This window comes from Sinocyclocheilus rhinocerous, unplaced genomic scaffold, assembly GCF_001515625.1.
Source record: "Sinocyclocheilus rhinocerous isolate Xijiao unplaced genomic scaffold, SAMN03320098_v1.1 scaffold507, whole genome shotgun sequence".
In the NCBI taxonomy this organism is placed as follows: domain Eukaryota; kingdom Metazoa; phylum Chordata; class Actinopteri; order Cypriniformes; family Cyprinidae; genus Sinocyclocheilus; species Sinocyclocheilus rhinocerous.
Window position 1 is genome coordinate 727420 of NW_015649561.1, and position 13095 is coordinate 740514.

Here is a 13095-nt window from a genome sequence, read left to right on the forward strand (position 1 = left end):
CATCCATACCAAAACACCAACAATTTTAGCTGCATTATTTATCCAGTTGGCTCTATAATACGCAGAAGCAGAAAACAGGAATAAAGCGAGTATTTGCTTTACAGGCCAAACCTGAAAAAAATCTGCCAACAGAATGAAAGCCTACAAAAATTGCATCATTTTACAGTTAAATGGCACAGCGATTAAAAATAGCAGTTTTAATGGGTTTCAATGGGGACATTTTTGTCCTTAAGATCCTGAGAGGAACTATTTTGTGAAGCTAGTGCAAAGAGATTTATTTAAGGAAATGAGGGTGAAATAGTAAAATTCCAATAAAAATACACACCTGTGCCAAAATGTATGCAGTTGGCAATAACACAGGTAAAATTATAAAAAAAAAAATAAAAAAAACTGAAAAGGACAAAAATGTCCAAAAGGTCGCACAAGGGTTTTAAATACACAACTGACTTATTAAAAATGGAATGAATTGGAAAAAACTGATCCGATGTCAGGTAAAAACCTCAATGAACCTGCATGATTCACGGGTTCACAAAGACAAACCCAGCTATTGGGTTGTATTTAACCCAGCATTTTTTTTAGAGTGTAGTAATTACATTAATTATGAAGAGAGGCTTACTGAGAACAGACTGAGGTTGTACTGCAAGTTTGAGGAAGATATACTAACAGAAACGTTTTGCAAAAAGAGGTGTTTTAGCGGAAGGTGTATTATTTTGCTAAATTATACAGACCACCAAGAAGAAAACATGGTGTAGAGTGTGATACTGTTTTATTGATGTTGATTGTTCATTTTTGTATTCCATAAAAACATTTTGCAGAACATATCTGAGTGTTTGTGTCATAAATAAAATGTTACTGAAGATTTTATTTCCCAGAAATAAGTGATCATCAGTTTCCAAATGTCAGTATCTTCAAGACATGGTAAAATAACAATCTTATAGAATAGTGTTTTAATGTATTAATGTATTCATCAGTAAATAGATTTAATATGCAATAATGCAGTTTATAATGACAATTGAACCTCTTCATTCCCCAAAACAGAAACATAGTTTTACTGATTTTCACTGTCTACACCATGAGGACAAGGTTTACCTGGTTCACATGGTCAAGTTAGTCTGTTGATAAATGCCATAATTACTTCATCACTGTGTATTTACTGCATGCAAAAAATACCTAAAAAAAACACCTGCAAGCCAAGCATAATGCTACAAAGTGAGCGCCAGCCAGCTGACCCTGAGAAAGAGTAATAATAAAAAGTAACTTTGATGGAATAATTTGAAATAATTTGATGGAATAATTTAGCATTTGAAAGATTTGAACAACAAAAAAAAACTGCAACTGCAAGAAAGAAAAACACTAATATTTACAAATGTATAAATATAATAAATACAATTTAAATAGCATGGAAACCAAAAAGTAATTTTGTGTGTGGAAATTCTATATTTATAAGCATTTTATACAACTACTTTAAAAGGATAGTTCACACAAAAATCATTTACTCACACTCATGCCTTTTCAAGCCTATTTCTGCCCAAAATAATATATTGTGAAAAATGTTAGTAACCAAACAGTTTTGGTTCCATTTGACTTCCATTGTATTTTTATTCATATAATGGAAGTCAGTGTGAACCAAAACTGTTTGTTTACTAACATTATTCACAATATCGTATGTTCCAAAGCAAGATGCTCAAAAAAAACAAAACTGAATTTTCATTTTTGAGTAGACTATTACTTTAATCTGTGGAGGTTTTTTTCTTTCAGTGGGTGGAGATTGACCTTTGGCTCAGAGTGCTGTAGACTGAGGGCAGATGTTAAAAAATGTTATATATTATGAAAAAAAAATCTATGACATTTGTACAACTTCAAATAGGTTTTGTGTATAAATACATAAATAAAAGGCTTTAGGAACTTCATAAACAACATGGTGTAATGTGTCGTCAGCCATGAGTCCTTTTGAAGCATTAGAGTTCATCTTAACTGTTTTTCATCGCAACTCTTCGTAGCGGTGAGACCTTTGTGTCTCGCCTCGGCACTGATGCTCTGAGCTGAGCAACATCTTCTCCTGACTGCTGCTTGGCAAAACTCACAAACACCTGTAAGGCAGCAAAACAGATGAGCTGTTAGTCCTGTCAGTCACATCTGCTGAGCAAATCGAATTCAATCTCAGCAACTAATAATTCATTTCTAACGGAAGGTCCCTAGAGCACAGCATGTCGATTTTACAGCATCAAGCTATTTTTCTTGTCTGCAGTAAAAGTGAAATGCTAAAATAACTTAAAGTCTTAACATGCTGCTGACAGCTGGTATGGACTGACGTGAAAGAGATTTGTTGCTTGAAGCTTTACACATCGCAGCTGGTAATGACTCGATGATGAAGTTACCTGGTCTAATGTGGTCTGAGACACAGAGTAGTCCTCAATGTTCAGTCTCTCCTTGTTGGTCAACACCAGCTGGAAGACTCGCGCCAGTGAGGCAGCGGCGATTTCATATTGTAAAGTGTTGTAGTGTTTCTCTCGTTGTAGACATCCTGGGAAGCTGCTTTCCATAAAGGACTCGGCCGGGATCAGGTCAGGAGGCATGCCTGCTTTTTCAGCTTTGATCTTCATCGTGACTACATAGCCACCTCCAAACCTGTCCACAAGCACAATCAATATGCACAATACATGTAAAACTAAGCATGCGCTTGTATTGTTGACCATTTCACGGATTAACGTTGTTTTGCATATCACCTTTCAAGGTTAAGAATTTAAGGCTGGAAAAACAATTTAGTTGATTTGTGATAATATGGAAATGACATACTTGACTTAAAATTGTAAGACTTTCCAAAAGAACATACTCACTTGTATTTCAGATGCTGGATTGTGCCCAGACACTTAAATGTCCCGTTGACCATGATGGCCAAGCGAGTACAAAGAGCTTCACACTCTTCCATACTGTAAATGCAAAAAAAAACAAAACATTTTTTTATTTATTTAAATTATTTTACTTAAATAATAATGATTAATTATTTAAAATAAATAATTATTTATTTTAAAAAAATCATTTTAGCATCAGCTTGAGATATAAGTCCCCATGAAATCAAAATTAAAGTTTTTTGGGTGTTAGTATCAATATGTTAGTCTTAAGGTTATCTATAAGGCAGTGTGCTCCAAAACAGTGACAAAATTCGCATTTAGAAGATATAAGCATTCAAAGCTTGCAGTTAGTCACTTCCGCCAAAACGGCTCAACGATTTTTTTGACTGCTTGATATGTCCCGCCCTGTCTTCCTGTTTCAGTTAAAATGACGTTAACACAGAGTAACGCTGTGTGTTTCTAAGCATTTCAGGGGACATTTAAGTCACTAAGCAACAAATTATGAATGTTATAGCATTCACACAGGGGTTCCCAAACTTTTTTGTCAGCCAAACCACTTAGACATAAAATATATTACGTGACGTACCCCCTGAGATTTTAAGTTAATATTTCAATAATTTAACAACACATTTGCATGATGTTTACAGTTCTCTTGTGTTGGTTAATGGTCACATGACATGCAAGTAAACAAAATAATATTTTTAGTAAGTGTTTTATTTAGATATTTGAAAATTATTTTTAAAATATTTTCGGGCTGCACGACTATGCCAAAAAAGTATAATGTGTGATTATTTGGTGATTGCGAATTTGAACTGTGATATGACATTTGATATGTAAATGTCTCACATTGCAACTGATTTACTTTTATTTACTATGAACCAAGCCACTCTAAAAACACTACATTACAAGCCGTGTGCATGTAAATAAACATTCTGACGCTCTACTAATTTTTATATAGCAACCTTTTATTCGAAAATTGTTATTTAAAGGGGTCATATGATGCTGCTAAAAAGAACATTATCACTATTTCAGTTTTATTTTGATTAATTGTGCAGTCCCATTTGTGGATTTTAATGTTAAAATGTTAATGTTTCATCAATTGTTTCATTCAAAAACACCAAATGGTCCGTAAACCCTGTTTGGGAAACCCAGCGTTAATTTTAAATTCTTGCCTGTGAGACGTCAAAACGACTGCCCTCCCATCACGGATGATACTCAGAATGGCGGTCCACAGGAAGCGACGGGAGTGAGGGTCCATTCCTGTGGTGGGCTCATCCTATATCCATTTAGGGAGTTAAATTACACCAATGTTTTTGTTTTGCACGATGACACTGAGAACGCTTAGGAAAAACATACCAGGAGCACTAGAGGAGGACAGCCAATCATAGCAATAGCAGTAGACAGTTTCCTCTTGTTGCCCCCGCTGTAGGTACCAGCACAGTTTCCTGCATATTCAGACAGACCCAGCTTCTGAATCCCCCACTCGGCCACCTACAGAAAACATACAATCAGTACACAATAATAAAGACTGTAACAGAATGCTTATCATGGAATTAACCTAAGGTTGTGTACTATTGTCTGACGTGTGTTGTGGTGGAACTTTTTTGTTGAAGAGTGAATTGTTGTTGTTTTTTTTAATGGAATTGTTATAAGGTTTATTAGGATTTTATGCTCTCAAAATAATATGCTTATGTTGTAACCTGAAATGACAGTATGTCCTGAGCATGCTTATGCTTCTAGGAAGGTCAAGGATACTTTTAAATAACGGGCCTCAGAAACAACTGGAATGAGTATGTTTTATAATTCCAGTTGCCATGCTAAGGCCATGCACCAACTGTATGCTTATCATCACAAGATTAAACAGACTCTAAATGGACTCTAAAGTGATTAAACTGGGAAAACTGTCAGCTGCAAGCAAGGCCGGTATGAGTGTAACCTGTGGAACACTGTAAAGCATGTGCAAGCCTTATGCAACTTGGTTATTTTAAACATGATCATCAAGGTATAAAAGTGTGTGTATTTTTCTTGTCAGGGAGTTGCTCTGATGTGTCTGAAGCAACTCCCTGCCTGCTGCTAATAAATCTTATTACTGAAAAAAAAATAACTTGGTGCTTGATGCTGCACAGCTAAGGAATCTAGCACACACTTTGGAAGTGGTAAGGCAATGATAGTGTCTTCTTGGATGGGACGCAGTCCCCCGTGTAGTTAGAATACACCATAGGCAACCTATAAAGGAATAATTCACCCAGAATTGAAAATGTACTTAATTCAAAATGTAGATGAGTTTGTTTCTTTATCAGAACCAATTTGGAGAAATTTAGCATTACATCACTTGCTCACCACTGGCATAGTTAGGGCCTTGGTGCATATTGTTGCTTTTGGTCCCCCTCGGTGGAAATCGTGGTCTGAGATGATGGTGTGGAGTGTGTTAATGGGTGCCGTCAGAATGAGAGTCCAAATAGCTGATAAAAACATCACAATAATTGACAAGTAATCCACACAACTTCAGTCCATCAATATTTGTCTTGTGAAGTGACAGTGAAGTGATAGTGAAGCTGTGTAAACAAGATTTTGATGTGAGCGGACAACACGGGATGGACTTTATCAATGGAGGAAGCATTATTATTATAGTTTATAGACTCATATTTTGGCTAGGTTTAAGTGATGATTTAAAGTTAAAATGATGGATGTTTCTTATAAACACACAGCTTTTCAGTTCCCAACACATAACTTGATGGACTGGAGTCGTGTGGATTACTTGTGGATTCTTGTGATTGTTTATAAGCTGTTTGGACTCTCAATTCGACGGCACCCATTCACTGCGGAGGATGAGCGAGTGATGTAATGCAAATGTCTCCAAATCTGTTCTGATGAAGAGACAAACTCCTCTACATCTTGGATGACCTGAGGTGAGTCCGTTTTCATCAAACTTTCATTTTAGAGTGAACTATTCCTTTAAGTCAGATTGAAAATTGATTTGACCAAGGTGAATGAGGTGTTTGGCTGTGAGACTTACTCTGCTAATCTCAGATTCAGGGATCCCACGGAGGCGAGCGTACAGGTACAGGTGCTCCCTTCCCGTCAGCAGCTCGTCTATGGCGTCAAACTGAGGGCAGTAGCCCATATTCTGGTGCACATCCAGGATATTGGTGAGAATACTGAAGAAAAGCACAGTTCATGTTTAGCATGTGCATCCAATGCAGATACACAACTCTTTATAGTTTATATATTACCTGTATCCAGCTACTGACGCCTCCCCTGATGTCACATCCGTGTCTCCGGTCAGCATTTTAAAGGTTGTGGTTTTACCTGCACCATTTACACCAAGAAGCCCAAAGCACTGCAGAAAACATTTAAGTTGATTCCCACATTACTGTTCGGTCATTCATTTCAATTGGAGCAACAGTATGGCTTAGAAATGAAACACATAAAAAGTATTTTCGTGATACCTCTCCTGCTGGAACTCCTACACAGATTTTGTCCACTGCTGGTCGTTTTCTGCGCCTGTATGTCTAAGATGAGACTGTACTCTTTAGCACGGCAATAATGGTAATTAAAAACGCTACAAGTTAAACTCTGACATAGCTTACAAAATATAAAATGGATGCTTTTTATCTTAGTCACTTGAGGCGCTTTCGCACCGCGTAGTTCTAGGAGCTATGAAAATGTTCCTCCGGTGCGAAGTGCCTTTGGTCTGGCCACTTACTTTTGACAAGTCTCGGATTAGAAGGATGTCATTCTTGTTTCCTCCTTTATAAATGCGCTCTCTCTCCTGAGCTACATCATCATCTTCATCTTTAACTGGACTCTTCCCATAGTCTGACACCCTACACAAATAATAGACAGAAATAATAGTTACCATCATATGCTGTTTTAAGATACAGTATGGAAAAAACAAAGAATAGCAATTAAATATTAAACAGATCAAAGGTAACATTTTTAATGTTTTTTTCTTTTTTGCAGCTGTAGAGTAAAAATCTGGACATACATGACATGAAACTGAGCAGAATCTCACATAATATGAATGTCTTTTTGTCCTCACCAGTGATCAAGAAAAAAATTGTACTGGATGAGCAGATTAAAGATGAAATAGACAAAACCCTCCACAGCCATACAGAAGAGATTCTTCCCCACAAAGTTCCATCTGAATGGATCCATGGAAAACTCCTCCCCTGTGCCAAAACAGAATTTATTGTAAGGACAGTTGTCTTATCATCACAAGATTAAACATCCAAATTGCATCATGCAATTCTACTTTTGTGGAGTCACCAGTGGCAGTTCTGCCTCACTTGTTACCATAGTTCTCCATATTAGCAGTGTTATTTAGCAATTTTTGTTTAATATTATTAACACTACCAGGTCAGAAAGATTTCTGGTAACACTTTAGGTATAAAGCCTTTATATATATTGCATTATAAAAGTAGTTTTTAATTTAATTTAAATTAGTTTGGTCTTGTAATGCACCTTGTAATGCATTACTTATTGACTGTTAAACATTTAGAAAGTACAATGCATTAAAACACATGGTGAACACATTATATTATCAATATATAATGCAACTTTGGTTACAATTATTAATAAAAAGATATAATGCATTACAACACACATTATGAATACCTTTGTAATACATTATACATTAAGGCATTTAGACATTAATACTTTTATTCAGCAAGGACACACAAAATTAATCAAAAGTGGAAGTCTTTACAAAAGGCGTTATGTAATGCATTACTTATTGATTGTTAAACATTTAGAAAGTACAATGCATTAAAACACATGGTGAACACATTATATTATCAATATATAATGCAACTTTGGTTACAATTATTAATAAAAAGATATAATGCATTACAACACACATTATGAATACCTTTGTAATACATTATACATTAAGGCATTTAGACATTAATACTTTTATTCAGCAAGGACACACAAAATTAATCAAAAGTGGAAGTCTTTACAAAAGGCGTTACTGTTTCAAATAAATGCTACTCTTTTGAACTTCAAATCATCAAATATTCCTGAAAAAATGTACAAATGTTTTCAACATTGATAGTAATAAGAAATGTTATTTGAGCACCAAATCACCAAAGGATCATGTGACACTGAAGACTAAAGTAATGGCTGCTGAAAATTCAGCTTTGCATCACAATATATTCAAATAGCAAACAGTTATTTCAAATTGTAATGATACTTCACTATTTTACTGGTTTTACTGTATTATTGATCAAATAAATGCAGCCTTAGTGATGATATGATATGATATAATATGATATAAACAACAGGATGAGACTGTGACATTTTTTGTTTGTGTTTCACATGAGAATAATGTGACCCTGGAGCACAAATCCAGTCTTAAGTCGCTGGGGTATATTTGTAGCAATAGCCAACAATACATTGTATGGGTCAAAATTATTGATTTTTCTTTTATGCCAAAAATCATTAGGATATTAAGTAAAGATCATGTCCCATTAAGATATTTTGTAAATATCTACTGTAAATATATTAAAACTTAATTTTTAATTAGTAATATGCATTGCTAAGAACTTCATTTGGACAACTTTAAAGGCGATTTTCTCAATATTTAGATTTTTTTGCACCCTCAGATTCCAGATATTCAAATAGTTGTATCTCAGCCAAATATTGTCCTATCCTAACCATACATCCATGGAAAGCTTATTTATTCAGCTTTCAGATCAAATCGATTTTCAGATTTTTTTTTTTTCAGATCAAATCGATTACGAAAACTGACCCTTATGACTGGTTTTGTGGTCCAGGGTCACTAATCTACGAATTTTGAGGCGAGAAGATGCAGTTCAATTGGATTTAGACAAGTGAATATATGTTTTCTGCCGCAGAATTTTAGACATACACTTTTTATACACATGCTTAATTTTTTTTAGAGATGGACTGGATTATTTTTAGAAATTGCATTCAAATCCACTTTCAAAAATCTGAGGAAATAACATTATGTCAATTTGAACAGGCATGACAACAACTGTTGTTTCATTATTACGTATTGTTAATAGACAGTGTTGGGCAAGTTACTCTGAAAATGTAATCAAATTACGGATTACTTCTTTTAAAAGTAATCACTTGTTTTAGATATTTTATGTCTAGATATTTCTATTTTGCGGGAGTCCCGTGAATCATTTTATTCTCCCGCATCCCGCACGCACACGAGTGTCTGTACCCGCCCGCACCAGCACTCGCCCATCTTCTCCCGCGCCGCGCTGCTGTTGCGTGGGTCTCACGGGAGCAGGTCTCTAATCCACTGGCACTTGACTCGACAGTGCGTGTGCTACATCCTTTTTACAATCTAGATTATTAAACACTGCATTCTGCCAGCAATGTAATGCGGCAGTAACGTATAGAGACCTCGGCTTGTTAGTAATACTCTAATACTCTATGTTAGTAATACTCTAATTACTATTTTGAAAATTATAACTGGTTAAATTACTCCGTTACTAAAATAGTAATCAAATTACAGTAATGCGTTACTAAGTAATGCGTTACTGCCCAACACTGTTAATAGATAAACTTACCAAATCGGGCATAGACATCAGTCACGGCCTGGTTCATGGCCATATCAATGAGACCTCGACCGAGACAGAAATGAGGGAAGACCAGTAACATCTTCTTCAACACCTCATTAAACATTAGCAGAGACTGAAGCATTTGTGAAGAAAAAACACAAGCAATTACTACAAAATAAGGAACCAGACAATTGTTACTTTATCGGTAAACATGGACTTTTACGCAAAAAAATTTTTTTTCTGTGTAACTTTAAAGCATTACTGAGACTAAAAGGTACTAAATTATAATGTATCATTTAAATTATAACAAAAACTGACATTAAAAAAATACCCTGTTGTTTTCAAAGAGCTCTAAGATGAAGGTGATGGCGCTACTGTTGATACCAATGAAAAGGTTGATGCAGGAGAGGGACACATATGCCGTGCTGGGGACATTGAACATGTAGGACATGGGGTACATCATGGGCGTCACTGACCACCTGCATAGAGAAGAGTGAAAGAAAAATCACTGTTGTGCTTAGCTGATTTTCTTCAAATGAGTCTGAACCTACATAAGTCACTGACTGACCCATAGAGACAAAGCAAAGCGACCAGCGCTGGCAGATTGGTCGGTGATGTGTAGCATTTCTTATCAAAAGCCACGAAAATTCCCACAACCACTGCTGTGCTGACAGAGTAGTTCATCTGGCACAAACAAACAAAAGGGATGTGAGCAATCAAGCGGTAATCCAAACACACTTTGCAATGACTAATGACTGACATTTCTCAGAACTGTCCTTGTTAACACACAATGCTGATGAATCTCACCATGTCCCAGAAAAAGTTGGCGACCCAGTAGACCAGAGGGCTGACTCCACTAACAAACTGCAGATGCTTGGCCTTGGTGACACGTTCCTGAATGAGGTAGAGGATGAAGCTGGCTGGGATGAAGGACATGGCAAAGATGACGCAAATGGCCACCACTGCATCCACTGATGTGGTGAGACTGTCCAAAAGGAAAAGCAGCATTTTACTCACTACAAGACTTTATGTTATTCTTAAAAACGTTATCCATACACTTGTTTAGTATTTATATTTATGTATGAAAACAATTGAAGCAATGTTTTATCAGATTTTGGGGTTTCTGATTTCCTGACTACATACTTTACTGTTCAAAATTTTGGGGTCAGTAAGATTGATTTTTGTAATAGAAATTAATACTCTTATTCAGCAAGGGTGCATTAAATTGATTTTTTTTTTTTAAAGACAATAAAGATATGTATAATGTTGCAAAAAAAACATTTTAAAATACATAAATTATATAAAAATATAAATTGTAATAATAATTCACAAAATAATTTTATGTATTTTTGATTAAATAAATGCAGCTTTGGTGATGATAAGAGACCCCTTTCAAAAAGATTTAAAAAATCTTACCAACACCAATGTGAATGTACTTTTTGATTGATTGACAAGTGATTAGAATAACGAAACATGTTGGACATTCAAGGAAGATGATGTAAACTGGGCCTATTCGTCAAAAACCTTTCTATGTGTCAACTGACACTCACACAGTGACCTCTGAGAGCTGCTCTTTGGTGAGGTTGAGCGGGTGATTGATGGCAGTAATGCCGTACTCTGATGGATTGGCGTGAGGCGGCAGGTAAGCACGGAGAATGGCATTGTTTGCTACATTCATGAAGGAGACCATGGCATGCCAGCCTTTGTTATTATACCACACCTGTGACAAGGGAGCAAAAAGTTAAGAATTTGATAGTTTTATAAAATGCAGTGGCATTTACACATTTGTAAGACATGCTTACGTTTTCAAACTACAGTATTTTTAAATAGATGGTTTAACATACCTTTACATTGTACTCACTCTCCATGTAATGCAAGAATGTTTCTAATTCATTCATTACTGACTTTGAATAGGGGCCCTAAGGATAAGATAAGCAATCATTCAACAGTGCATATGTTATGCAAGCAGAATAGAAAGTAATATATTTAAATGCCTCTTATCAAAATCTCATGATCGTTTATGTGTAGTATACACAATATCATACCCCTGTAATATTCATCATCCGTCCAAGCTGGGAAAAAACAGCCCGAATCTCCTCTGGATCAACGTCAAGAATCGGCAGTTGTCCACCAACAGAGAGACCACCATACCTGTGGAGAAAAAACAGATTTAATCAAGTGTATTTTTGTTGTAAACGCAGATGTATAACACGTCTAACATTGCATTTTAGGATACAATTGAATGAGACTTTTTTTAGGGGAAATAGTCTCATTTAGGTTTTGTGACTGGTTATCCATCTCTTTTAATCTGTTTGTACTGTGCCTCTACTAATTCATTCTAAACGATCATGCAATACCACACTTAAAAGTAAAAATTTCAATTTTCAAAAATGCATAATTGCATAATAAATGCGTAATTACAGAAAAATGAGCTAAAAAATTAGCATGTCACACAAAAAAAGACAACTTCCTTTTTTGACTTAAATTAATTGAAATCTTGAGACATTATGCAGAAAGAAATTGATGTGAGCTTTCAACGGCTATGTTAAAAATGACAACTGCTCAAATATTTCATATCAGCAATCACATCAAACATAAAACTAAATAAAAAAAAACGGAAACCTTACCTTTGTTCATTCACCCAATATTTGCTCTTCAAGCTACATATGAGGAAAAACAGCAGTCATTATATAAAATGAAATGAATAGTGATACTACTAACACATTGTTGCTTTTATAACAGCTCACTCAGTCTTGATGAGTTTGGGGTAAGTCTTCACTAAGTAGTCAGAGATGTTTTTGTTTGTCATGTCGAGCAAAATGTCCCCTGTTGGCTCTTTTCTCTACATCAGAGCAATAAAGAAATATCACTAAACCCACTTCCCCGATCTTCATAATCACTATTAAAGTATTACAGTTCTATCTTAGATCCTGACCTGGCGTGGCGGCAATCCTCCAGCTCCATCCGGACAGACGGGCAGCATGGTGAGCTTTGTATCAGTGCTGCACTCACAGGAAGGGGAGGGGTTTCTTGTATCCCACTCGGGACTCAATAAGATGTTTTCAACCTCAGGAGAAACTGGAGGAACTTCCCAATCAGAAGTTGTGTTTAGGCAGGTAAAGAGGCTCCTGTGCACACATATTCACATTTACAAGAGTCCAACAGTGTCTGTCTACTATTTTAAATCTGTCAATAAAGAGTTCTTAGCTAAGAACTAAACCAGCCTGCTCCAACACAATATCACATTACAAACACTGATTTGACACCAAGAAGTACAGGAAAAAAAAAACTCACTCCAAAGGCTGATTTGCCATGCAGCGTGTTCCCATGCCAGGCTCCTTCAGCAATGTCTGTATGAAGTGCCTCATCTTTGGATGTGATGGCTGCTCATTACTGGGTCACAGAAGAACAGTAAGGATTTCAATCACAACTCCCATGAAAACATACAGACTATGGGTCAGATTCTGAGAACAACTTTCACCTGATGAAGGTAAACTGCGGTCCATACATCCACGGAGTGAGGGTCAGACTGGGATACTCTCCAAATGGTGGGACAATCATAGTGAAGACCAAAGCAATAAGGACAAAACTGGCTGGCAAAACAATCTACAAAAAAAGCCAAATGTAAAGAAAACATCTGCTTACTGGCTACTTGTTTTAAGAAAATAAGTGGTCAGGACTTTTTTTTTTACAAATTTGTACTTTTA

At 35.9% G+C, this 13095-nt stretch overlaps 1 protein-coding gene across 1 annotated transcript in view; it reads right to left on the bottom strand.

Moving 5' to 3' along the window:
* Positions 1 to 1383: 1383 nt before the first annotated feature.
* LOC107710595 (retinal-specific ATP-binding cassette transporter) overlaps positions 1384 to 13095 on the bottom strand; it is a 41046-nt gene continuing 29334 nt past the window's right edge. The window contains exons 28-49 of the mRNA XM_016515407.1: positions 12870 to 12994; positions 12683 to 12781; positions 12324 to 12516; positions 12139 to 12230; positions 12016 to 12051; positions 11434 to 11539; positions 11233 to 11307; positions 10939 to 11108; positions 10196 to 10373; positions 9957 to 10072; positions 9720 to 9867; positions 9398 to 9521; positions 6895 to 7024; positions 6559 to 6679; positions 6302 to 6364; positions 6086 to 6192; positions 5869 to 6010; positions 4209 to 4343; positions 4025 to 4128; positions 2838 to 2930; positions 2379 to 2628; positions 1384 to 2090 (exon numbers count right to left, since the gene is read on the bottom strand). Of these exons, the coding sequence (XP_016370893.1) occupies positions 1971 to 2090; positions 2379 to 2628; positions 2838 to 2930; positions 4025 to 4128; positions 4209 to 4343; positions 5869 to 6010; positions 6086 to 6192; positions 6302 to 6364; positions 6559 to 6679; positions 6895 to 7024; positions 9398 to 9521; positions 9720 to 9867; positions 9957 to 10072; positions 10196 to 10373; positions 10939 to 11108; positions 11233 to 11307; positions 11434 to 11539; positions 12016 to 12051; positions 12139 to 12230; positions 12324 to 12516; positions 12683 to 12781; positions 12870 to 12994 (2727 nt within the window). The 3' untranslated portion in view covers positions 1384 to 1970. The remainder of the gene's footprint in view (positions 2091 to 2378; positions 2629 to 2837; positions 2931 to 4024; positions 4129 to 4208; positions 4344 to 5868; positions 6011 to 6085; positions 6193 to 6301; positions 6365 to 6558; positions 6680 to 6894; positions 7025 to 9397; positions 9522 to 9719; positions 9868 to 9956; positions 10073 to 10195; positions 10374 to 10938; positions 11109 to 11232; positions 11308 to 11433; positions 11540 to 12015; positions 12052 to 12138; positions 12231 to 12323; positions 12517 to 12682; positions 12782 to 12869; positions 12995 to 13095) is intronic.